The sequence below is a fragment of the Manacus vitellinus genome, unplaced genomic scaffold, assembly GCF_001715985.3.
Source record: "Manacus vitellinus isolate BGI_N305 unplaced genomic scaffold, ASM171598v3 scaffold_14_pilon, whole genome shotgun sequence".
Taxonomy (NCBI): Eukaryota; Metazoa; Chordata; class Aves; order Passeriformes; family Pipridae; genus Manacus; species Manacus vitellinus.
Window position 1 is genome coordinate 15545326 of NW_021939063.1, and position 26558 is coordinate 15571883.

General features: G+C 44.6%; 1 protein-coding gene across 1 annotated transcript in view; it reads left to right on the plus strand.

Annotated features, from left to right (window-relative positions):
- The window catches only part of STAB1 (stabilin 1), a 59078-nt gene that overhangs the window by 8622 nt on the left and 23898 nt on the right, over nt 1-26558 (plus strand). Inside the window, 26 exon segments of the mRNA XM_018068693.2 lie at nt 3905-4041; nt 5502-5617; nt 6754-6839; nt 7906-7975; nt 8807-8902; nt 9348-9464; nt 10211-10407; nt 10602-10735; nt 12138-12265; nt 13149-13240; nt 14197-14319; nt 15848-15994; nt 17009-17071; nt 17286-17399; nt 17789-17842; nt 18652-18732; nt 19020-19178; nt 20041-20103; nt 21384-21485; nt 22435-22521; nt 22869-22980; nt 23455-23638; nt 23905-23998; nt 24899-25057; nt 25868-25963; nt 26332-26427. Coding sequence (XP_017924182.2) covers nt 3905-4041; nt 5502-5617; nt 6754-6839; nt 7906-7975; nt 8807-8902; nt 9348-9464; nt 10211-10407; nt 10602-10735; nt 12138-12265; nt 13149-13240; nt 14197-14319; nt 15848-15994; nt 17009-17071; nt 17286-17399; nt 17789-17842; nt 18652-18732; nt 19020-19178; nt 20041-20103; nt 21384-21485; nt 22435-22521; nt 22869-22980; nt 23455-23638; nt 23905-23998; nt 24899-25057; nt 25868-25963; nt 26332-26427 — 2907 coding nt within the window.

Below are 26558 nucleotides of genomic sequence, written 5' to 3' on the forward strand. Positions count from 1 at the left end.
GTGCTGGGAGGAGGCCCATCCCAGGCCGTGCTGGAGGAGGAGTGGAGGCAGGTGGGAGATGTGGGAAGTGGCCTCAGCATCCCTGAGCTTCCAGTGCTCTGCAGTGAGAAACACCCAGGGCAACAGTAGAACTTGTGTTATGTGATCTCTGTACTTGATTGTTCATCCTCATGCTGAAAAGTGTCTTCCTTGAACAAATGTGAAGAGTTTGCGTGTCCAGGAACTGCTGATCTGTTCAGCTAAAATGTTACTGAGAACTTCTTGGGGAGGTACACGACTATAATGACTCAAGCATGTGTCTGCAGCTCTATTTTGTAAAGGACAAGTGCACTGGAAACTTGGTGATTCATTAGATAATGACTATTTCCAGAACTGGCTCCCAGGATTGTTGGAGCTGAACACTGACGTCCAGATCTGTTTTTCTTTCTTCCTTGAGGTTTTTTGCTGTGCAGAAGGATTTGTGTTATGGTTTGGGAGGAAAAGACAAAGGATGAAAAAGAGGGGAATTACAAAGTACTTCCCCGCTTATTCGCTTGAAGTGGAATAAGAGAAACGAGCACTTGAGCAGTAAGGGACATCTGTTCAGAGAGGAGGGAAGGAAACACTGCAGCATCCAGAGGCTCCCATGTGTCTCATCTGAGCACGGAGGGCAGTGGCTGCTCTTGCACAAACAAGTGTTTGAGTGCAGGCAGAGAGCACAGCCCAGCCTGGAAGACAGAGCTCAGTGTGGACAGAGGCACCACCCTGACTCTTCTTTCAGCTACAGTTGGATGTCTTCTGGTTTAAAAGCCTTCTTTAATTTTGGAGATGTTTGAGAGCATCAGTCTTCCTTTTCTGTTCCTTTGTGCCCAAAGTGTGATACAGCCCAGGCTCATCACCTGACCAGAACAGTGGCTGTCACCAGGCAGCCCTGCTGCATCACAGGGGCAGACATTCCCTCTTGCTGCTTCCTTCCCAGCCTCTTCACACTTGGAAACAGCTGTCACACATTAGCCCAAGGGAGAAGTGCATCATTGTTTTCCATGAGGCTGTGCCCCAGAAGCCACCTCTGACTCAAACTTCTGCCTATTTTTCATCCTCTCCAAAATTTGAGTATCCAGACTGTTGCATTTATGTCCCTTGATTCCCTCTTCTGCTTTCCTAAGCAGCAAAACTCTCCAGAAAATGACTGCTTCATCAGTTCTGTCACTCAAATAAGAAGGGAAATATTTTTTTTTATTTCTTTTCCACTCAGCTGTTCTCTTCCTCTTTCCTCCTGCATGTTGCTGCTGACACAAGCATATTTCCTTATAAAAAGGGGAAGGTCTTACTGGAAAGCTGCCTAAAACTTATGAAGTGTCCCAGTAGGGTAGGGGGGATTCCACAATAACTGTCTTGTCTTAGAGGTCTGCAAATAATTAAACATGCCAACAGGGAGGAGTGGCAGCCACTTACCTCTCCCACTGTCCTTCATTTAGAAGTGGAGCCACACTGATGGAGGAAAGAGAAAGAAAATGGAATAACATGTGAATAATGGTGTCTTTCTCCACCACTGTGGAGAACCACCATCCCAGAGAACACAGGCCCAAATGTGTCTGATGCCTGAAAGTAAAGATGAGATAGAAGGTTGGAGAATTTTAACTCAGTGCTTTGTGCTCCACTGTTTATGTGGTCTTTTTTGTGCAGGTAGAGGGGCTCAGACCCCAGGGGAAGGTTTGTGGGGTAATTCTAACTCACAGGAAGGCATCCCCAGCTGTGCTTCTTCCTAGGGCATCTTCCCATCCCTCTTTCCAAGGCATTGTCTCAGGGAAGGTTAAAACTGGCGCTTGATGAGACTAGAAACATGGAGAGACTAGAAACATGGAGATGTACTGTTCTGTGGGATCGGTGGGCCTGGCTTCAACCTGCTCCTTTCAAAGCCCAGCTTTAATCTGGAGTCCTAATTTATCCTTCAGTCAGCTGGTTGCATGGACTTGTTCCCTACCCCATCAATGGCACAGCTGATCCATAGAGACAGAGTACTCCAGAGGTGGCACCTCATTTATTCATCCATATAGTTTGTCTTCTCTGTTGCTCCATGAAAAATGGGAAGTTTCCTCTAACTGCTCTTTGTGCCAGTGGGATGGAAACATAAGGAACAGCAAAGATGTTTTCTGCTGGATAACAGTAAAGCTGGTGCTCACAAGACAAGGATGTGTGGGTCTGGTGGATCTCAGATTGGTTTTGAGCTGTTTGTAATGCAGGGGAGTCCTTGACGTAACAGGTTCCTTGGGGATTCTGCTTCCAGGGGAAGTGGAGGCTACCATATGGTAGGAAAGCCCCAGAAACACAACTAGAAGTCAATATCCATTGGGAAGGGCCACCACAGACATAGAAATAATTTTCTTCATTGGGCAGCATTCTTGCATGGATGGCTGCAGAAGGTGGATCCATAAACATGGGAAAAAGCTCAGCAACTCCAGTCAGAGGGAACATGGATATGAGTCATGAGACATTCAAGGGAAATGTCCCTGTGGACTTGGGACTTGAGGGTTATCTCTCAGGAGGTTTTCCTGACAGGGTCTGCTGGCTATCATCTGAGAGGGCCTTCCTGAGCTGTTGATAACTGATGGGAAGCCCTGGGCTTCCTCCCTTGCCTTCAGGCAAATGTATGCATTTGGGCTTAAGTTCAGAGGAAGCAAAGCTGAGATTGCTGATGGGAATCCAAAACAAGGAGTTCTGGGCACAGTTCTGCTGCATTAACAGCATTGTTCAGGATTGGCTTAAAAAAATCCCAGATCAAGGCCTCCTCCCAAAATTTGATCCAATGTTTTTATTTTTAAAAAATACAGTGCCTGTGGAGGCAGAGCTGAGGTGAGTTGTGTGGGCTTTGTCCAGCCAATGACCTTTGGGGGCATACACAGCTCATGCCTCCCAGCTTTTCTCTGTCATCATCGGTGGCAAATATTGTCTTTTTTAAAAATTAGCAATAAGGTTTCCATGCAGTTGCTTGATTCCATGCAGGAGTTTAGAAATTCAAGGGAATGCTTTTAGAGTAAAATCACGAGTTTTAGTGACAGGTTGGCATATGATGATGATCATTCACTGTACTTTTGTCATCTGCTCTGGTTGTGTTTCATTTGGAGAAGCAAGGTTGAACAGGGTTACAGAAAAGCCCTGTGAGGAAACCAGAACCCCTAAAGTTATTCTGGTTGGGTGGAAGGGCTTGTGCTGATAAATCACCTGCCATGTGATTTATCCAAGTCTCCTACCTGATATTCCTGACAATGTTTATGGAGTCCTTCTGGCCCAGGGTCAAAGCACCAAGGTGTTCAGAGAGGTGCAGAGCACTTTTCCTTATCATCCACAGCCCTGCACCTTCTTGAAGACAATTGCCAAGAGAAATATTTATGTGAGCAGCTCCTGGCTCTGGGAAATAGACTGAGCCAGCTCATTCTGTTCTTCAGACCTGTGGAACAGCAATGAAACCACCAGTGAACTGGATCAAATCAATAGCATGGAAAAGAGAAATGCTGCATTGCCTTTTAATTCAGTGGCTTCTGGCAAGGGTTATTAATTCAGGGCTTGTCCTCACATACCACTGCCATGTGTTTGTAAAAGATGGGCTGGAATTAGCAGTGCAGAGTTGTGATTCTTTTAGAAATGGTTAGAATTTTTGCTGTGGGGCGTAGGGAGAAGATAAGATAGCTGGGATGTGCCCTGCTGCCTTCTAGCTGGGATCCAAGTGGATCCAAGCACACAGCAGTGTGATGGTTTAGCCCCTGGCAGTGTGTGGTACCTCCCAGCAGCTGCACTGGCCACTGCCCTCCCCAGTGGTATCTCAAGAATTGTGTGAATTGATAAAGATGTTACAAGTTGGCAAGGTAAGTGGCTGGGATAACAGTTTCGTTTGGGGCTTGTTTCCATCCTGGTTTCTCTTTTTCAGTTAAAATCCATGCGATGCAATGTCAAGACGATGTTTACCTTGAACACAGCGTGTACTGCTTGTGCTGCAGCACCTAAAATGTTGTGTCCAAGAGGCTGGTTAAAGACCACCCAAGGATTAGGGGTGAGAGACTGCAGGTAAGGCTTATTTCCTCACTTATTTCCTCACTGTGTCAAGCTTTTGGTGCAGCTCTGCTATGCAAGGAGTAGTGTGTGCCTTCAGGAGAACACACATGGTTTTGAGCTGTAAAGGTCCAAGAAGTTTTGTTTTCAGATGCAGGAAAATGGGTTTATGGCCCCTATTATTGTTGCTTTTGTCTCCTTGCTTTTTGCTGAGCATAAGGTTCTATATACACAGAACAAATTGCCTCTAACTTGCCCTAAACAACCTGAGCTTGCTAATCCTGCTGTGGCAGCTTAACAGAGGTCTGTCTACCGCAGAAGCCTATTTCAGACCCAGAATTCCTTGGTGGCTTATTAGGAAAATAATATAATGATAGTTCCCCTTGTATATCCTCCCAGCTTCCAGCAATAATCCTCTGAACTTTTTACCTTCCTAGTTCACTTTATGACAATTGCTTGTTCATGTGTTCCTTGCTCTTACTCTGTTGAGCTTGGCTGTAATAGGAAAAGGATGAAAGAAAACTGAATTTACTAGGAAGCTTTTGAAAAATGAAACTCTATAGATTATTGTTTGTGTATCTATTCAGTAGTCAATGTTAACTGTTAATATATAGCTCCATTGTCTTCTCTTTCTGTGATTCTCTATTCTGTCAAAATACTTTAAAAATAGTGGTGGCAGTTTTGCAGCTTGTAGCAGTTTTTGCACACACACAGGAGTCAGACTGAAGCCAAAGCAGCAATGCTATTGAGACAATTTCCAAGTTCCTTTTGGGAAGGATGTTGTGCCAAAAATAAAATGGAGTGTAAGAATAATGTGAGTGTATGCAGCTTTTCTGAGTGTTATCTGCTCTTGTGGTGGTTGTTGGACAGACCCAAGAATAGTTCTGTGCTGTGTACGTGCAGAACAAGAGGCACTGCCACCAAGGACTCACCCTGTGTGGAGAGGGGAGGGATGAAGGGTTGAAAGGAAGATGCTTCTTTGAGGGATTTAAGGGATTTGTCCAAGATTGAATAGTGAATCTGTGAATAATACAGCTATTAAATCCAAATTTATGGCATCTCAATCTGGAATTTTTAGTAAAAAGCAGAAAGAGACAAGTCCCGCGAGAAGATTTTGTTCTTCCAAGGTTATTTTAGATGTGAAGTTGAATGTTGAGACACTCTGGAGTGTCTCATGTCAGCTTTACATGTCTAACCCTCCAGCATCCAAGGCTTCCATCCTGATGCAAGGTCCTGTCTCATGCTCAGTCCCTGACAGATTTCTTGTAACCAATCTTTGAGGCTCAGATCAATGGGTATCCTTAGAGAAGAGACAACCAGAGTCCAACCTCTTGTGTTCCTGCATGGCAGAGGGGATGAGGGCCCTTCCTTCCCTTCAGAGCCCAGGGCACCGCAGTGGGACTGCTTAGAAACCCTCCAACAGGCCAGTTCTAGGTTTGTGTTGTAATCATGAATCTTGGATTGTTCTCTTTAAGATACTCTGTCAAGTTAGGAGAAAATACCCTTTCCCTGCCAGGGTGTCATCACATATGTAAGAAGGATATTGAAGAGAAAAAGTGCTGTCCAGGATTCTGGGGTACAGAGTGCTATGGTAAGTTTTTAATTTTTTTACAATCATCTCTAACTGTTGAATAAGTGAAACCAACTTTAACAGGAGGCATTAAATATACACTGAGGTGATTAATTTTCATTATTCCTTCAACACTCACAAGGTCTTCATTATCTATCTAGGAAGTTCAGCACAGAATCTCTTTGTTCCAGATGAGTTGGATCCTCTTGCATTTAACACATAACATAACCTCCTGCGGTGGAACTTCCTTTTGTCTCTTCTTTAAAAATAAACTTTTGGAAAGGGATGTTTTTGTTCCTCTTTAACAAAGTTTCCAAAGGAAGAGGAAGATCTTTCTGATGTCCCTCTAGTCTGCAGCACTTGTGCCACGTGTGCTGCTGTGTAGTCTGGGGTTAGTCAGCCATTCAGCCACAGAAAATAACCATCCCAAAGCTCCCACTCAGGTTTACGCCAAGTAATGAGAATTTGTTTAGTCTTGTCTCAAAAATCCAAAAGCAAGAACTACTAAGCTGAACATTTTTTCATATGATTGACTGCTGGGATAGGGAAAGGCACTCTCCAGTTATGCAGAAAATGGGAGATTTTTTTGAGTGCTTGAGCCTGTCCTCGCAAAAAAGTGCTTTGAATAAGCAACTGGCTTTGTCAGAGAAATCACATGCCTAAAATGATCAGAAATAGTGCCCAGAATTTGGAGGTACCCCACTCCAAAGATCTGTGGACCATGTTTTTCTGGGCACACTTACAGCTCTTCCTGAAGTCAGGGAAAGCTGGAAATGCTCAGTATCTTTGCAAAGCAGGCTCCTGTCTGTCCTGAGCTTCAGAATTCCCCTCAGATGTTTGAAATTGCCTCTCACTGATGCAAGCAGTGGCTCAACCTTAAGAAATGCTTTAGTGCCTTTGTTGAAATTTAGTTATTTATGGCCTGTTGGGACTTTTCCTTAGACTTTTATTAAAAGGCCTTTCTTAGCAGCCCAACTGCTCCTTGGTGCCATTCCAGGCCACATTCAGCAGCTCTGGGGCAGTGTTAGGTGTGCTGGATAATTTGCTGGTGAAGAGGCTGTTGCCTTTGTACAACTGGAATACCTGGGGGAGGAAAAGATGGAAAAAGGTGGTGGTGGTTCAATCTAATCTTACCTGGCCTGTCTCTTACCTGTCAGAGTGTCCAGGTGGTTCTGAAAATCCCTGCAATGGCCATGGGACGTGCTTGGACGGGATGCAGCAAAATGGGACCTGCATCTGCAAGGTCAGTACCTGGTTTATTCTGAGGGTGATGTGTTTTTGTCAGAGGGGGTTGTACAGTGTCTGTGCACAGGTTCTGGATGAAGGCTGCCCTTCTGCCTGGAAGGTCATTAGCAGCTTCTTCCATTCCAGCATCAGTGTCTGTGGTTTTCCTGGAGGATTGGTGTGGTCTGCAATAGCACTCTTGGTAAGGATATGGAGTTGGGAGGAATAGGAGGAAAGGAAAAAAGAATTGCATGAATGTAACCCCCCGATGAGTTCAAATAATCAAGATCTGTCTGTGGCTGCAAGAAGCCATGAAACAGTTGGCTCTTTATGAGGTGCACCTTTTCCAGATTTGGATGATATACTTCCCACATGGATCAGTCCTGCACCTTGGAAGGCAGTCTCCCTCTTTCAGGAAAAGCAGGAGGAACCATAAAGAGAATTTAGGACAGATTTTTTTTTTCTCTTTCCAGACTTAATACAACAAAAGCACAAAAAAATCCCTGCACATTTGAACTGTCTAGAGCAGTGTTTCTAAAATTTCTAGTTTCGTGGATCAATTCAGACTTGAAGTTTTCTCTTATGAACTGTATGTTTTTAAAGCATCCTTAATTAATAGCTCAAATCCTACCTCTTGGACTCTTCTTTGAGAAAAGTTGGGTTTGGATTTAACTCAAAGACATCTTATATCAATTAAAATATATGCTGAAGGACCTCAAGCCCTGTAAAATCAATGTAAAAAGTCCCACTGGCATCAGTGAATTCCAGATTCATTTTTCAGAGAGATATCAGAAGCCAGCTGGTACATTCCTGCCTGTCTCTAGTCAGGACATCATTTCCTCAGTGCCCTCCAGAATTTTTCTGGCATTTTCCATGCCCTCTGTGTGTCAGTTTACACTGTGGTCTCCTTTGCCATGGGGCTGGTTAGTGCTACTGGGGCACTGAACAGGTCAGTTTTCTTCACTGTGCTGCTTCAGGCTGTCACTGAAAATCAAAAATGGGGAGGGATTTTGAACTATACCAGTGTGTGGAACAACAGAGTGATACAGAAAAATAATACCTGGCACATTTTGGGGCCCTTCTAGGAGCAATACAGTGGGTTTGCCTGCCAGAACTGTCGAGATGAAAATCGTTTTGGCCCAGACTGTCAGTCAGGTAAGAACATGTAATTCAAGTGAAACCTCCACAAAAATAACTGAAAGCAAGGAAGGAGAAGGGAGAGGTTGGGTGAGGAAGGGTGCTGGAGAGGAGGAGAGTGGCAGAGAGCTGGCAGTGTTCAATAGCAGGTGTCTGGGCATTTTGTCTTTGTGCCCTTCTCTGCTGTCCCATTAGACAAATGATTCTCAGTCTTTCAATCAAATCAGTCCATTTTTTCTATTGCAAATCTCTCTCTCCCCCCTTATCAGGGCTATCCCAGTTTCCTCTCTCCTTTTAGCCAGTTGTTACCTACATCCCTGAAACTACCCATATTCACTGCTCAACTGGTTTTCAGACTCCTGTAACTGCCCCACTTATCTCTCAGCTTCTTCCTTGTTGCCCTCCATAAAAAATCATTACACACAGTAATTTGCTTTTCATGTCTGGTGTTTTGGGAAGTGATTTATGACCAGTGCAGCCTGACTGTTAAAGGAGCCCTGTTTGTCCAGCTCCTGGTTCCTTGTGTCCACACAGGTGAGATAGGAGTGATCTCATTGGTTGTGCTCATGTGTTGTGCACGTGTGCCTGAAAAACTGGTCTAGATCTTGTATTCAGAGCTGCTCTTGCAGGGCAGTACCTTGTCTTCTTGAGCCCAGGACACGCAGTTTACCCTCTCAAAGCTCTGCCTGCCATGGCCAATTTTTATAAGGAGCTACTTTTGCTGTGGCTTATTGGTGGGAAATCAGGATGCCAAGTCCCAGGGCAGCTGGCCTGGAGCCCTGTGTGTGCCTGGAGCCCTGTGCCCTGCCTGGCAGCTGAAGGTCAGGTCTGTCTGGACTTCCCTTGCAGTGTGTGACTGTGTGCACGGGGAGTGCAACAGCGGCGTCGCTGGGAATGGGAACTGCACGTGCTATGGAGGCTACACAGGCCCCAGGTGTGACCAAGGTAAATACATTGGGAGCTGCAGAGGGGCACTTAAAGTAATCTGAGCTGTGGGCTTGGGTGCATGTGTCCCTGAAGGTTCAGGGGGGCAATGAATAGGTTGGAAATGTAGAGGGAAGAGGATCTGAGCTTTGGAAATCTATCCAGTCAGAGGGAAGAGCTGGGGTCTGCTCCCCACTTTGTGACAGTGGCTCAGATGTACCACCCCTTTATGCCTCTGTTCTGTCTCTAGAAACCAACTAGAACCTTTCTTGTCCCTAAGCTTTGCGGGATCTGGCTACTTAGGCTGCCAGGGATTTAGAGCTGCCTGCACTGCTTATATCCTCTGGCTTTTGTGCCAGCTTGGGGTCCTCTGGAAACCACATTTGCCTTCATGTTGAAGTAATAAGTAAGATAAGCTACACCTTCCCTCAGGGCCCTACCTACTCTCTTTGCTGTGTGATTGCAGAGCTGTCCCTGTGCAAAGGCGTGACGTGTGAGCCCAACAGCGAGTGTGTGGTGAGGGATGGGACTGCAGAGTGTGCCTGCAAGCTGGGCTACAGAAAGCTTGGGAGCACTTGCCAAGGTGAGAAACTTCTCAATGACCCTAAATGGTCCCCTGTTTGGAAAAAATCTCATTGCATTGGTATCTGCAGATGAGTTTGATCACGGTGAACACAATGCCTACATCACTGAAGAGGCTTAAGAACCAGCTTTTTAGGAATCCCTTTAAGATTAAGGGCTAAGTTTTTGTCTCTCCCCTCACTTGGTCATGAAAGCAAGAAGTGAATTAGAGTTGCAGGTTCCCTCTAGCACTCATTTATAAGTATGTACTAAATAACTGTGACAGCAGGGTATTAGTGAGTCTGAATCAGTTTAAATAAATAAGGTGTGTGATTGACAGAGTTCTTCACTGACTTCAGATTTAAGTTTGTGAATTGGTTTTCTTAAAAGAGAGTCAATAAGATGCATTTGATAAAATAGCTATGGACAGCTCTGTTTTCACTGGCTTTTTGCAGATTTTGGTGATCAAACTGCATTTTCATATATCCTCAGATATGATGGAAAATCAGAAGTAAATCCAAGCATCCTCTGTCACTCACACTTCTGTTACTAAAGTAACTTGAAAAATGTGTCATCCAAATTCCTCAGATTTAAAAACCCCAAATGTCTGCTGTCTGAAATGATTTTATTTTCCTGTGAAATTTTAGAAGTTTAATAGTACAAATTCCCCCATTCTTTCCAGGCCTTTTGCATTCTGCTGTGCTGCAGCAAGTGCTGTTTTGAAAACAGAAATTTGGTTATACTCACCTCTCATCCCTTTACTTGCAGCTCAGGATCCTTGTTCTCCTTCCCCATGCTCCCCCTTCGCTGTATGTAAAGCTCTTGGATCACGAACATATCAGTGTACCTGCAAAGAAGGATATCAAGGAGATGGGAACATTTGCCAGCCCATAAACCCTTGTGTTGACAACAATGGGGGCTGCCCAGAAAACTCTACAATTTGTGTTTACAGACGTCCAGGAGAGGTAAGAACAACAACAAAGGTGTGAAAAATGACCGGGTGAGAAGCTCTTCAAATGAACTGGTGATTGGGTTGATCAGATCTGCTCTCCTCACCTTACACTTTGCAAAGGGAAACCAGGCAGCTCTCTTCTAGGGTAACTTAGTGGGTACAAGGTGATGAATGCAGCTCTATGATCACTGTGTTGCCTTCCCTTAGGCAACTTGTGCTTGCAAGCCTGGGATGAGTAAGAGAACTCCTTCGTCCGAGTGTTCTGCATTTCCCAATGATTGCCGGCAGTATTTTTGCGACGTGACCTCCAAGTGTGAGATTAATTCTCAGGGGAATCCTAGGTAAGCCAGTTTAAAGCCTGTAAATAAAGAAGCTTAATCTGCAGCTAGAATGGAGACTGAGTTGGGATGAGCTGAATTTTGAAGAAACTGAGAGTGATCTCAGGAATATGGGCCACAGTTGCCTTTTGAGAAGAACCTGTTTGTAACAAACCCATTGAAAGAGAAGTTTTACATCTGTCATTGTAAATTTTGGCATGTGGGTCGCAAGATGCTTTAAATCTGGGGTAGCAGGGCCTTCTGTGATGTGAACTGGAGATGTAGCCTCCCAGGTTAGTGGTAATAGTAGGTTATTATGAGTTAATAATCAATCATTAAAGGGGAAATATGTGATTTGTTTGCTCACATTTGCCCACACTTGCTTCTGAGGGATAAGTCTTTGTCTCTTCTCCTACTCAGGCCTATAAGCAGGAAATAAATTAGAGTTGCAGATGGACAGGGAAGGGAGAAATTGAGTGAAGGAACACCAGACATCATTTAGTCCTTTGGAGCAAAACACCTAGAAGTTGATACTCCTTACATGGGAAATATTGCCAGATATAGGATCATTTTTGCATACCTGAGGATTTTGTGTGTTATCAAGAAAAGATGGAGCTTGACTGAGACTGAAGAGGGAAAGAGCAAGCCCATCTCCCTGACCTTTCCTTCTCCAGTGCTGCTGAAACTATTATCATCTGCCTGCTCCTCGTGTGCTCCAGGCCAGGACTGAAACACAGTGGCTTCCCTTTCTGAAGGTCTGCAGGCACAGAGCAGGACACCGTGTTCAGCACAGTCCCTGCCTTATATATGTGTTCCCCAGCTGCTGGCACTCAGCCCTTTGAGGCTGGAGTGATGTCAGATCCCTCCCCTGTGTCCCATGTCTTTGCATGGCTGAAACAGAAAGAGCAGAGCCAACCTTGGACAAAGCCCAAACGGGAAAAAACACGGTTATCGGCCAGGGATCTTCAGGAGTCCCTGAGTAATGACTGTGGATCCGTGTGAAGCAGGACGGAGATTTTCACATGTAGATAAGCTTTTCATGAAAAGTCATCAGCCTGCCTGGGCCCCTCATTGAGTTGAGATGAACTGTAGATACCTGGTGTGCTTGAGCTGGCACTTCTCGCTGAAACCAAGGGGTCACATAGGAGCTGTTTGCCAGATTGCCATTTAACCTGTGATTTTTATGGTTTTTTATGCATTACCTCAAATTTTCAGATGTTGTAATGACTGGTACTGACTGAATATCAAGTTAGAAAGGTGTTGATAAATATATTGGGGATATCTGTACCCTGAACTATACAGCAGTCCTTATGTTGGTTTTATCAGAGAAAGCATCTTCATTCTTTTGGGATAGTCTACTCACATTTGTTGAATGTGTTGCAAACTGGTTTATAATGATTTGTTATGTTTCATTCTTGTCTCTTAGCTGTGTGTGTAAAGAAGGGGAGATTGGAGATGGGAGAAGCTGCTATAAAGATCTCTTGGGTGAAATAAATCAGCTCAATTTGCGAGGAAGGTTTGCTAGGAAATTTAACATCGCCAGGAAAATGTTTGGTAAATGTTTTTTGGTTTTGTTTGGGGTGTGGAACAAATGTGGGGATGAGAGTGTGTCAGAAAGGGCTACTTTCAGCATAATAGATCTGTTTCACAATGTATGATCATGAGCTGCAAAATTAAACACATCACATCTCTGAACTTATCTTACCAGTTCTGGATTGGGAATTTGGGAAACTGTTCAGTATTATGTATTTGACAGAATGAGAACCCTTTGGGTCATGTCAAAGCTTATTTATGTTAGATACCTTCTCCAACTTGTCCTCTGTCCATCTTCTATCTCCACTGCCTTGGCAGGAGCACAGAGAAAGGGCTAAAAGCTCAGCTTAGCTTTTGTGAATACCCCTCCTCATATCAATGTTGCCAACACTCATTTTTTGCATATGTTTCCATAATAATTTATGCTATGGGCAACCACATGAAGATCTCCACCCCTGTGCAGTGGGACTTAATAACAACTTTTGTTGATTGAGTGACAACTGTGGGTTCATAGCAGCTTCTCAAGAAGCAGTTAATGTTAAAAAATACTGATGAGACACAAAAATTAGTTGTTTCAAGGGGAAGACTGGGCCCAAGAATAAGGTGGTAAGCATGGAGGAACAAAATTATTATCAATATTCTGCAAATTTCAGCAGTGATTCAAAGTGCACCAGAGTCACCAGTCCTTCAGAAATCTTCTTGGCAAGAGCATAAAACTCATAGCAACCAAACTGGGCTGTGATAACAGTACTAAACTCCCTCTGCTTCCTTGTAAACAAGTACTAGTTACTTGCACCAGGCTGATAATGTGTAGATTGACTTGTGCTGTTAAGGAGAGGAATAATTATTGCTGTCGTTAAACCATACACCAAGTAATTACTTCACATTGCCCCTCTTTTTACAGCTTCTGGTTGCTCCATGTTGCTGACTAAATACGGGCCCTTCACAGTCTTTGTACCATCCCTTCTTCCCATTCATGATAGAATGGAATTTAATGTAAGTTTTCTTGGGTGTAGTGAATCTTTGCTGTCTTAGGGTTCTTTCCTGTCTGAGCCCTGCAGCCTGTAAAAACTGATTGACAAAAGAGAGGAACTTTTGCAGGCAATATTTATAGAGACTGTCTCTTGGGAAGAGTTTTCATTGTCTGGTTAAGTAGCAGTCTCACAGAGGATGTTACATCCCTTACATTATTTTAAAAATCTCTGTCTTTTTCTTCAGTACTGATGGAGTTTGTTTGGTTTAAATGTCAGGAAGTGTGAGTCTTTCTGACCATTCTTCATTTAGAGCTTGAACCTCCTGTGTGTGACTATTCTCAAAACATTAGGTGGCTTTTCACTGCTTGAGGGTGGTGTTTTCAAAAGGGGCTGAGTATTGCATCGAAGTATTGGATTTTGGACCTATGGCCAGAAATGGTAATTCTGGATTCATAGAAAATACATCAGTAAAGACCCCTGAGTTATCTAGTCTACCTGTTCCCAGAAGGATCAGTTCCACCTAAATCAGTACTGACCAAGGATTCTTTTACAAAAGCATCAGTGATGGAAAGTCCAGAACAGAAAAGAAGAAACTAAATGCAAATTTAGCAGATTAAACCACTTACATCATTCAGCATCAACAAAGGTTATGTATGGAGAGCTTCAACAAATTTTATAATCTGGACCACACAAGGATAGTTCTCAAATTGTCCAAATCCAATAGGTTTCTGTCTGGAGGATTCCTCTAAAGTCACTTGCAGGTTAATCAGTCTCCCCGTGTTTGAATATGTACACAAACAGAAGTGAGAGTTTTGCCACAGTGCTACTCCAGTGATCCAAAATGAAGAGGGAAATTCCATCTTGTATGCCAAGTATTTCTCTGTGTGTGTTAGCTGGGAGAAAGGTAATGTTATGGTAAAAGAGGTTTCTGAAAGAACATGTCATTTATCTTTTTTCTGTGGGCTCTCTTCCCCAAAGGACACCACTGCTGAGCGGTTGTGCAGAATGCACATTGTTCCTGGTCTGCACTTAATAGAAGACATGATTAAAACCAAGACAATGTGGACCTTGTCAGGACACCAGATGACATTCACGAGCCAGGTAAAGCATCTCCTGAAGGCCTGGACCTCTGCTTTCACACAGGACAGACTGGAGCTTGAGCACTTCCCTAACCAGAAAACCTTTTCTGTGATCAACCTGCCTGTAATCAGAACAAGCTCCTTTGTGGAGTCCAAAGTGAGGGGATTTAAGACCAGACACCCCAAGCAACCACATTCCCTTTCTCACAGACAACGAATTAGACAGAATTTGACTTGTGAATGGTCTTTCCACGGTCTTTGTGTGTATTCTGGAAAAGAGACCTTTTCCCTGCACTAGCCATTAGAAGCTACAATATCCATGTGGCTGACATGGAAGAGGCAGCAAAGTCTCTTTTCAGAGTGAATGCTTCCTTGGGGTTTGTGTGCTTGGACACAACCATGTGCTGAATATTTTCTCTCTTCTAGTTTCTCTTTTCCTCTCTTTCTATTTTATTTTTCTTAGTCTTTCTATCAAAGAATTTTTCATCATCCTGTCTTGATATGAAAGGCTCTTTTTTTCCCTTTTCCAGTTGACTCATGTTTTCCAGTCTCCACAGATCTCTCTCCATCCTGCACCTTTCCTGCATGCAGGCTCACAGATGGCCAAGGGAGAGAGCCCTATTTCCTCTCTGAGGATCTAGCCTTGGCCTTAAGGTCTGGGTCATAGTACATGTGCCCTGCATGTGTTAAAAGGACAAAGCACTATTTGGAGTCAGGGAATCCAGGCTGAGCTTGTCAATGCTCCTTTTAAAATTCTTTCCTGTTGGTTTACTCAGGATTCTTTTGATCTGGGAAGTCTGCCCTCCCCTTCCTGTGTTTCAGCCAGAATCCTCAGTGATGTGAACTGAAGTTTAGGGCAGGGAGGAGCAATTCAAAGAGCTGCACATGCTGAAATGAAAAGCACAGGGAAGCTGTGCTTTCCTGAACTGGGATAGTGGCTGCAGCACCAACATTTGGATGTTTAGTTCATAGGTTACCCTTGAACCCCTTCATACACCCAGATTCAGTGCATGACTGTGTACAAAGGGGAAGGACCAGATCTCTGTCTTGTACCTCAGCGAGCCTGATGCTTTGGCTCTGTTATGAAGGCTCCTTGTCAGCATCATGATTGAATAACAGTTGTAATCAAAGCTGTAGTTCCAGGATTGCCTCCAAATTCTGTACCTTGCTGCCCAGGGGGCACCGTGCCTTTCTTGTACTACCTTCTTGTACTTGGCAGCTCTTGATGGTCACAGCACCCTTTTGTGATCCAGAGCTGGGACCAAGCATTGTTCACACTCAAGCTTAATTCTAGAACTGATTGTCCCAGATGAGATTTTTTTTTTTTTTGGTACTAAGACTTAAAAGTACCCTCAGGATCTAAACATTACCAAAACTCAAGGAGAATGGGATGTCTGTTTTACACCCAGGCCGTCCCTTAAATTTACTTTTTCAAGAGTAACTCTGGTTGTGCCTTCACCTTGCTGACCTACAGGCAGAGTGCAGTGGTTGATAGATCAGTCATGATAACACAGATACACCACAAGAAAATAACCTTCATATTTATCCAGACATACATCAAGTCATTTCGATATCAAGACCTGCCGGGGGAGCTGTACAATGTTCTGCACTCAAACCTGCCAGCAGCCAATGGCATCATGCATGTGGTTAACACTCTGAGGAAAAAAACCAGCACTGACAACCTCAGCAACCCACAGGTATTCATATTTCTTCTCTTTTATGAGACAGCAGAATAAACACTTTAAAAAAGAGCAATTTTCACCATTAACCTTCCAAATCAGTGAGGATTTTTTTTTAAAGGGAAAAGGCTTTTTTTTTAATTTCAGCTCCTGATAAGACCTGTTAGGCACTAGTAAAATACCATTAAAAGTAGCTAATAGCACTGCATAGCCAGATAAAGATCTTGCAATTATGCTTTTACAGTGCTTGGATAAGTAGAGAATTCTACTTCCATGAGTGAGATCATTCCCTTCATAGCAAATAAACTCTTTTTAAATTGTATCTTAAATAATATGTATCTTACAGGATAAACATTGAAAAACATTTTTCACATAAAAATCAAATTAAGGTTTTCTTTAATTGGTCTGTACTGCATTTTGAAATTATAATCCAGAAGTTGTCTTTGCCTCAAAAATATTTAAAATGAGGACAAATAATGATTAGACTTCTGCATTCTGAGGTCATATCTTGAGTTTAAGACACTGGGTGGGAGTTTCAGGGTCAAGTTCTGCTAAATACTTTTCCCTGTTAGCTGGGAAATGGTTTTGTCATAGCTACTGCATTGCTAAGCCTGAGCATTTTTATATTGTTTCTATATGCAGAAAGCAGGATCTCTTGCCCCCTACCTCCTTGCAAAAAACTTACAGAGAATGACAAAATCTCTTGGAATTGGTAGAGTTTTGATAATAATTTGCACTTACTTTACACCATTGTAGTTAATCTGTAAAAACAGACTGTGTAATGTTGTGGTTTTACTTTCTGTGTTCAAAAAGCAACTGGAGTGTTGAGTGGTGGTGGCTCTTCAGTTGAAGTGCCCTGAGAATGGTGTACCAATTGTTCTGGGTATTCACATGGATTTCATTGTGCCCATCTCTTTGAGGATGATGGTCTCCTGTAGCTCTTTACCTGCAAACCACAAACTGGGCATTCCAGTGTGTGCTCAGACCTCACTCAGCCCCTGCCATGTTTTTCCTCTCTGTGTCTTCTTGCAGAAAACCATTGGTGAGATCCTTGCTTCGATGGAGATCTTCAGTAGGTTTGAAACTATACTGGAGGTGAGTGAGTTTGTGTCTGGGGAGGTGTGGCATTGCTGCTGTACAAAACCTGCTGCTGCCTCGGGGGGAATTTGGAATAACATTTAAACACATCTCAGTAGTTTTCAATAGCTCTGCCTCTAGTGTGTTGCTGAGTGTTTCCTCTCCCTTCCTGATGGACCCCCCTCACTAACCCTTGCTTGATCCATGATGAAATCTCTCACTGTTTTTGCAGAATTGTGGCCTGCCTGCAATCCTGGATGGACCAGGCCCTTTTACTGTATTTGTGCCCAGCAATGATGGTGTGGATAAGTTGAGAGATGGAAGGCTCATTTATCTTTTCACAGAGGTGAGAGCTCACAGTGCTGTAAGACATCCTGAGCTGACAGTGTTGCACTGGGCTGTGCTGGAATGACTTGTGCAGTGCATCTGGTCATCGCTGAAAATTCTTCTTCCTGGAGTTAACTAAACCAAAAACTTCACAGTTTCTGTACAAACTTTGGGAGAGAAGTGGATAGTGATGGAACCTGCAGTGTTAGCCAGCTTGTTTAAATCTGGTGCTTGGCTTTTCCTCACCCTGGCTTTGGTAAGGGAAAATGAAAGAATTTACTCACCAAGTGAATTCACTGCTATAGACATTGGCAATGTCAGTCACTGGTTAAAAGAAAATTTATTTGCTTCCTCTTACTTCTGAGTGTTGAAGGGGTAACCAATCCTGATGTTGTCTTCTTTCCTTAGGGCATAAATAAGCTTCAGGAACTCGTGAGACATCACATCTACACTTCAGCAGCGGTAAGGCAGCAGCTCCCACTCCACAAAATTGGACTCCTTTAGACCAGCATATTATCAACTGTCTTGTTTGGCACAGAGGTCACATTACTGGTGACTTCAGCTGCTGCTTCTTGGACTTCCCCTGGAGGAGCAGAGATGTGATTCAGGATCTGATGAGGCAAAATGTTTACCATGGAAGTGGTTGCCAAAAGGGACAGCTGTGCTCTCCATCAAGAAACTCTCAAGTTTTCTGGAGTGGTGGTGCTCCTTGGTTGGGTGGCCTTTACAATGAAAACATTGTAAAGATTTTGCTGCAGGACACAGAAATAGTTGTCTTGGTTCTCAGAACTTCTCTTTTCTCAAATCATTAAGTTTCTCAGTAGAGAAGCTGCAGTTTACTCTTTTTTTCTGCCTTTAGGCTTATTTATTCAGTCAAAATATGTTCTCTATTATGTTTCTGGCTGCACTTTCATTGTTTATTTGATATGTCCAGGAAAATCCCCTTATTAGTCTGACCCCACTTGCAGCTGTGTTAGTAAGAGACACTGTTAAGTGAGACTTTACTTCAGCTGTTCTGGACTCTTACACAAAGAATGAAAACCAAGGCAGCTGCCACCAGCACTGCTGTGTTTCTGGTATTGCAAACAAGTCCCACAAGGTCCTGGAAGTCCCTCTGACCCATTGTTTGTTTTTAAGGTATTTCATGAAATGTAAATGTTAAGTCCCCCTGAGAAGTTTTTCAAGTGGCAGGAACCATGGAAGGATTATGTAAGGTGCGCTGAAAAGACCCTGCTTTTTCCTGGTACCATCCCCTTGTGCTTTTATTTCAGGTGACAGTAGATAAACTGATGACGATGCCACAAATTGTTACTATGGCTAACCAGATACTTACCATCAACATCAGTGCAGATGTAAGTGTGAATCAAAACCCTTCTGGGCAAACCCTCCTGTGCTAGGAGAAAGTCTGGATGTGTTCTGAACAAGTGATTTCAGCCCATCTCTGCTTCCTCCTCTGCTTAAAAAACTCGACTTAAAGGAGGTCATTGAATTAGTTTGCTTCTTATCATCCAATCTGTGACTCCACTAAGAGGCTTAACCATTTGTGTGGTTGCCCTTGATGTTGTGAGCCATCTGTTTCCCTCATTGCCTTTATGTAGTTGATGCTGCCTAACGGGCTAAAATTGTGTTTCTGCACCAGGGAAGAATTCTGATGGATGAATCAGGGATCCCCTTAAACATGCGAGACATTGTGGCATCAAATGGTATCATTCATACCTTGGATGGCATCTTCATCCCCCCCTCAATAATTCCCATTTTGCCTCACAGATGCAATGAAGAGCAACATAAAATTGTGACGGTAAGTCAGGTTGTCCCATTCTCACACTGGTGCTTGCTGTGGCCCCCACACTGACCTGGAGGGACAAAAGCAGGCTGTGTACATTGCATTTGGGAAATGTATTCCCTCTGAGGGTTACCCTGATGTGAACTTTGGCACTATCAGCACCATCAGTGGTCCTTCTGCTCACACTTGGCACTGCTTTCCTGGTAATCAGCAAATGTTCCTTGTAGGTTGTTGTTCTTTCCATACACCCATCCTACTTCCAATTCCTGAGTACATTTGCCTTTTCATAAGGCTTTCTTCACGCTGGAGTTGCTAACTCAGCTGACAATGCTTTGTTCCCACCTCTGTCAGCACTGGTGTCCTGTAGCCTGGACAGGAAGCAGACATTCAGTAGCAGGAGCTACAAATGCTGTGTGATACTATTACATGAATAGTTTCATATACCTCTTTTGAGGTACTTGGTCCCCAGTTTGGTCATAAGTTACTGAAGAAAGAAGATGAGGCTCTGAATAGGCAAGGGGTTTGGAGAGGGACAGTTAATCCCTAGGGGCCAGAGGTTTCATATAATTTCCTGATTCAGTGTATGGATGCCCAAAGTGTTTTCCAGCCTAGTGTCTAGTGGCTGACAGACTCCCAGGGTGGAGACAGGCCCCATCTTGCAGACATGTGCAAGCATCCCCTCGAGACAAAGGAGTCATTTTATTAAAGTAATAAACTTAACCCATTTCAGAGTGTGGAAACTCCCTCCTAGGAATGTTTCAGATACACATTGTGATGTTTTGGATGTATACAGTGAGGGATAGCTCTGTAACATTCTTAGCATGTAGACTGGGTTTCTTTGAGAAGATTAATGTTTTGCCTCTTCTTTTCTTAACAGGGCTCTTGTGTGGATTGTGAGGCCCTCAACACCAGTATTTGCCCACCTGGCAGCACAGAAATGGTAAATATTTGTGATTATTTTGGTAATTTCTTCTTTATATGATGACATACAGACACAATGATAGATAGTTTCTAACCCAAGCCACTTTCAAATAGAGAGCAGGAAAGGCAACTAGCAGAGAGGCTTGTTAGAGGGGACATACTCCCCACATAACCATGCTCAGTGAGCCCAGTCTGTCACCTACTCACTGCTCTGTTGCCTTTCTTATTCTGAAGTCTGTTTGCTGAATCAATGCACAGCATGGTGAGAAACTCTGGGCTCAGTGAAATTGTAGACTTGCAGCTTTTAGCACTTTTGCTCTGCCTCAGGCAGAGCTTTCCTGCTCACGTGCAGAATCTGCCAGCTCCTCCAGAGTCCTAGAACCAAGCCTGATCCCACTGGTACCACCCAGTACCACCACTGCCTATATCACAACCAGAGGGTCACAACAAGCTTTCTGCATAGCAGAGGGTGAGAAACAATTTGTACTTGGCCTGTGCTCCCTGTTGGTTCAGAGCTGAGCAGAACTAGCTTTCTTCTTTTTTTTGTGAAAGCCAGAGAGGTGTTCACCACTGTTAACTGTTGGGTGTCCTCTGAGAGATCTGACTTTCAGGAGAACTTGTTAATGCAGTCTCAGCATGAATGCCTGCAGTAGAGCTCTGCAAAGTCACTACTTGCTCATTTTCCTCCCTGACTGAGGCAGGTGAAGCCTGGGGAATCATCTGGGGCCCAGTTCTGCCCATATCTAATTCCATGACAGGTCACTGTTATTCCAAAATTATTTGCAGCCCTTTCCCCCCCTCTCTCTTATTGTCTCTGTCTCACTTCCCTCCCTCTTAGTCTCACCCTCACTTGTTTTTCCTCCCTCTCACACTCTCATTTTCTCTCTTACTCCCCCTCTGCCCCATTCTCCCTCCCTGCTGCCTTCTCCCCTCTTGTATCTCTTTCCTCCCCTCTTTCTTAAGCTTTGTTTCCTCCCCCTGCCCTTTTGTCCCTCTTGTATCCTCTCCTCCCTTCCTTCCCCACTCTCCCTACCCTCTCCCCTTACTCTTGCTCTGTCCCTTATCACAGATACTATTATTGTAACTAAAGGGCAGCACCTTGGCTCAGACTTGGGGACTGCTGGGAGCAAGAGGAGGCCACCGTGTGCCTTCACTCTTGCTGGTGCTGCCATAACTGTATCTTGTTCACCTTGGCTCCTCCTGAACTTCCTCAGCTCACAGATAAGGTGTAGCTGCTCTCTGCAGCAAAAAGAGCAAAGGGGAAGGTGACAGTGCCGATGACTTGTTTTGTTTGTACAGGAACCAACGCTCTCCCCAAAAGAATGTGTCTACATCCATGATCCAGAAGGCCTGAATGTCCTGAAGAAGGGATGCGCCAGGTACTGCAATCAAACCATCACGGTGAGTGTGATGGAAAACCACATTCCCTCTGACAGGGGCTCAGCTCTCCTCCTCCTCATTCATCAAGCAGAGCTCTGACTCCTTGAGCTGAGAGGGTTGAGTGGGATCTAAAGGAAAGTTGTCCCATGCCAAAGCTGTCCCCAGGACCATCACATGATGTAGCTACCTGCTTTTTCTTTGTCAGAGAGAACACGGGGTACCAACCTGCTGCAAATATGAGAAAGCAGCTCAGTTAAACCTGAGTGCAGTAAATAAATAAAATAAAGCCCCCCCAGTTGTGACCAGCCAAGCTGCAGGAAGCCATGGGGCAAATGGTGCAGAGTTAACTGGGGTGTCCCAGCTTTAGCATTTCTCCCAAAGGAAGCTGAGCACAGGGAAAGTGCTGTAAGCTGTGAAGTGATTGCATCCTGTTTATGGACCATTGTCAGATGGTTCAGTAAAGCCTCTCCTTGCGAATTTATGGACCTCATGTTTGCCTGCAGCTCCTGAGCTCTCAAAGTGCCAGCTGCATGGAATGATTTGGGGGTGTTTCATGAAATACTGCTGAATGTTTGTCTTTGCTTGTTCTTCCATTTATGAGTCGTGACAAGGCCAGCAATCCAGGACTGCTGCATCCTCCAAAGGAATGCAGTCCTGGGCAAGAATAAAGAGGGAGCGAGTGGGCCAGCACTGTTAAAGAATTAAAAGCTCATAGAAAACATGGACCCAATTTGTTTAAGTCAGAGAGAGAGAGCAGAAAATAGTGGTTTGTTCTGAGAACAGTCTGTGAGCAGAAAGCAGGATTTTATTGAAAAATAAGTGCAGGAGGTCCTAGACACACAGATGCCAAAGGTGACAGTCCATTTCAGTCCGTGGCAGAGACGAGGATCTCAGAAGTATGAGCACAGGATGGCTCCAGGCAGTTCTTGTCAAGTTGTGCCATACCTTACCAATTTTACTTTTGTTTCAGAAACCTGGATGTTGCAAAGGATTCTTTGGTCCAGACTGCATGCCATGCCCAGGGGGATTTTCCAGTCCATGCTATGGCCGGGGAAATGTAAGTGTGAAGGATCCTGCTGCATTGCAATGAGCAGTTCCATCAGTGTGGTTTGAGGGTGTAGCTGTAGGTAGGTACAATTCAGAGTTTGTGGTCTAGAGCTGAGCCTGCAGTGGTAGAAGCAGAAGATCCAAAGAAAATGGCACATACTCAGTGGGTTTTCTTTCTTGACCTCTAATGCGAATCAGGTCATGGCTGTTGTGGGATTTTGCATTGCTACCACCACTCTTCAAAGTCCTATTTGTTACTGCAAGTATCAAAGTGCCTTTGATGGATATCAGTGTCTTGGTTTTCCCTTTGTTCCCTGAGCTTCAATCATTTTGATTTCATCTTTGTTTTCCTTCCAGTGCAGCGATGGCATTCAGGGGAATGGCAACTGTCACTGCTTTGAGGGTTTCAAAGGAACAGCCTGTCACATCTGTGCAAACCCAAACAAGCACGGCGAGAACTGTGACGAAGGTTGGTGACTGATGGAGAAACTAGAGGAGAATGTAGGACAAGGATATAGTGCAGGTTCATGTATCCTGGATTCCCTTCTGGCAAGACCAATGTCATGAAAGAAGTGATAGAAGTGCCATCATGGCTGTCCCTTCAAACAGCAGCGGAGAAAACACATTTGATATGACAGTGGTGATGGGAGTTTTGGAAACATCAACCAAATTTAGATCTCCTGCTAGGAAACAAAAGATAGTTGACAATGAACCTGAGCTTGATAGCCTAAATTTGAGCCTGTCCTTACAGCCTATAAATAACATGGATCCAGGATCTGTTCCGTGGCCAGGTTTTGAGTTATAATGGATGTCTCTCAGCAGATGTCTCTCTGTCAAAGACAAATGGGATGATAACTGAGGTTGTGAAGGAAAGTTGAGAGTCTACACTGTGATGGATGTTGGACTATTTGTACTTACTGATCTTACTCCATGTGCTTGACAGACTGTGGTTGTGTCCATGGTGTCTGTGACAACAGGCCTGGCAGTGGTGGTGTGTGTCAGTCCTGGTCCTGTAAGGAGGGATACACCGGGAAATTCTGCGACAGGACATCCAAGAACTGTGGCCCGAGTGGGCTGTCCCAGTACTGCCACCAGAACGCTGTCTGCAGCCTCAACGACACAGCAAGGTCAGTCTGTGTGGCAGGTGCACTGAGGGGCACATTGTCACTGCACAGTGTCACTGTGCAGGCACTCACAGCTGTGGGGCTGCCAGCCCGTGGCTCTGTGTGTGTCTGTGTGCCTGTCTCACAGGATTGTTTGAGTGACTCAACCAACCTGCTAGAAACCAAGTCAGGCTCTTCCTTGCTTGAGAGGCTCATTCTGCCTTTGTGCTCTCTGCTGGCTTTCAGAGGGACTGCTCCACCTGTGTCCCTTTTGTGCTTATACTTTTAAGGTGCATCTGCATGGATGGATATGAAGGTGATGGGTTTTCCTGCCAGCCCATCGACCTGTGCAGTCAGCCAGAACGGGGAGGTTGTTCACAGAATGTAAGTGGGGTCAGACTGTGAAACGTGGAGAAGCAGCTCTTGTCAATCAGAGCAGGGATCCAGGACTCCTGGGACTGTTACAGACTTTGTGTGCTAAATTTCCCTGTCTGTAAGATCAGGTGGAATAGCAGGTGCCTGAACATGGTCATTGCAAAGATGTCAGTCATTTGAATTGGTGCCAAAATGTGATGCTCCAAGGAGAGTTTGGATGGTTTGCACCAGATATTTTGGCAGCTATAGAAATTAACTGTACAAATAATTTTTGGTTTGCATTGATATTCCCCTCAAGCTCTTCTAACATGTATTAACTTTTCTGTTGTGGTGTTCAGGCTGTAGCTTAACTGTGAGCTCCTACTCACATTTCCAGTAGCCATCAACACTACATTATTATCCATAGTAAAAAACATGATGCTTTATGATGACAATTGCTGCCAAATGGTCAAACCTCATCACAAATTAGACTCCTCAGCAGGAGGAAGATATTTGGGCATGTAGAAGGAAATAGGATGTACCACTGGGTACAAAGTAGGTCTTTCCTGAGAGAGATCTGCTCTCCATCATTAATTTAATCCCACATGTCAGGCAGATTGTGGTCCTCCTCTTTAGGAAATACTTTTTCTATAATGGAAGAGCTTTACAGGATGATAATGAATGCCCTGGGAGTTCTGAACCTATGCACAAGTGTCTCCCTCTCTTAAAACACAAAATGTTTCCAGAATCACTTTACTATGAAGTTTTCTATGACTTTTGTGGAGAAGATGCTTCCATCCCTAGTGCTGGAACCAGAGTTGGTCATTCAGAAATTCTCCACAGTGTGACGAAGGAGATTTGTTGTTGTATTTTCACTGGTCTCTCTCCCTTCTACTGAGTGTAACTCTTTCTCTCTCCCCTCTCCTGAAGGCCCTGTGCACCAGTACAGGCCCTGGCACTGCCACCTGCCAGTGCAACGTGGGCTGGACCGGGGATGGGAAGGTGTGTGTGGCCATAGACAACTGCATGCTGGAGAGCAGAGGGAACTGCCACCTCAACGCTGACTGTGTCTACATCGGCCCTGGGCAGGTATGGGCAAAGCTGGGCAGCCTGATGGTGGACTTAACATTTCCTCAGCTGCTCTGAGATGGCCTGGGGTTGCCAGAGGTGAAAACTGGGCTGGCCAGCAGCAGAGCCTGCTTGTCTGCTGCCAGAAGCTCCAGGGGCAGCTGCAGCCTCACAGTGCACTGGCATGTGAGATACATGGGTGTGTTTGGGGATCCTGCTCGACTCTGAGATTTCATGCAGCAAAGGGAAGAGACCAAGCTTCATAATCCAGCTTGGTCTAAGGCATCAGTTGCTGCGTCCCCTGTTCCCAGACCACAGCACTGATAAGCATGTGCAGCTGTTCAGATAGTCCGTGGAGGGAACTGGTCCAGGAGGAAGGCACACAGGAGAGGTGGCTTCCCAGGGTGCTGCTTCTCAAGGTGCTTCTTCCCACTGAACAAGGAGAGTGTTGGACAATGTGCTGAAAATAGGTACCAAGTCTTTAGCAGATTTTAGTGAGGTGAGATGTGAAAGCAGCAGGCTTTGAAATTAACTCCTTTCCTCTTTCTGCCATTCACAAAGTCTGTGTCATTGCCTGAAAAATCAGAAATAAAGGTGGAAACCATTGTCTTCAAGAGACCCCCATGGCAAACAGTGCAAGGGATCAATGCACTTGAGTAACCAGGCAGCGTGTATGCTGTGAGAGAGGATGATGCTCTGCTAAGGAAATATCTCCACATTTCCAGGTCTTGAGGGACCAGGAGGAAAACTTGGGAAAATAAATTAAGTTTTGCTGCCCTAGACCCGTTTTGGGTAGCAAGTGAGGACACTGATATTGTCTCTTTCTTGCAGAGCAAGTGTGTCTGCAAGAGGGGTTATGCTGGGGATGGCCACAGCTGTGATGCAATCAACCCCTGCCTCATGGACAACGGTGGCTGCCATGACTTGGTGAGTAGCCAAAGAGCTGTCTCAGGGCTGGCACGGCAGTGGGAGTTCATCTGCTCCCTGACAGAGGATTTGCAGCCATGGCATTGAGAGAATTGCAAGGTTTTATGTTATGTCACCTTACTGTCATGCCACCAAGATGCTGTGAAGGTGGATCCTCTGATTTTTGTGAGTTCACACAACCAAAGATATCACCTAGGCTTAGCAGCATGAGGTGCACATTCAGGGCCACCATACAGACAACAGGAGGAAGGTGCCTGTGTGTGCTGCTCTAGCCCAGGCTGTGGAAGGCCAGAATTCAGTTCTGAGATCAGAGTAACACTGCATCACCTGTGTTTGCTCTCTAATTTCCCCTTTCACTGTATTCCCAGGCTACATGTGTGCCCCTTGGTGGAGGAGAGAGATCCTGTGTTTGCTCTGAAGGCTACATGGGGGATGGCATGACGTGCTACGGGGACATTCTAAAAGTGAGTGACAAGCAAACATCTGAGATCCTTTTGAGGCTGGAGAGAACTGGCTCTGCTCTCACTTTACTTTTTGCTGTTACCTGAGTTGACTCCTTCTCCCAGCACCAGCCTGACAGCACAAGTGTATTCCA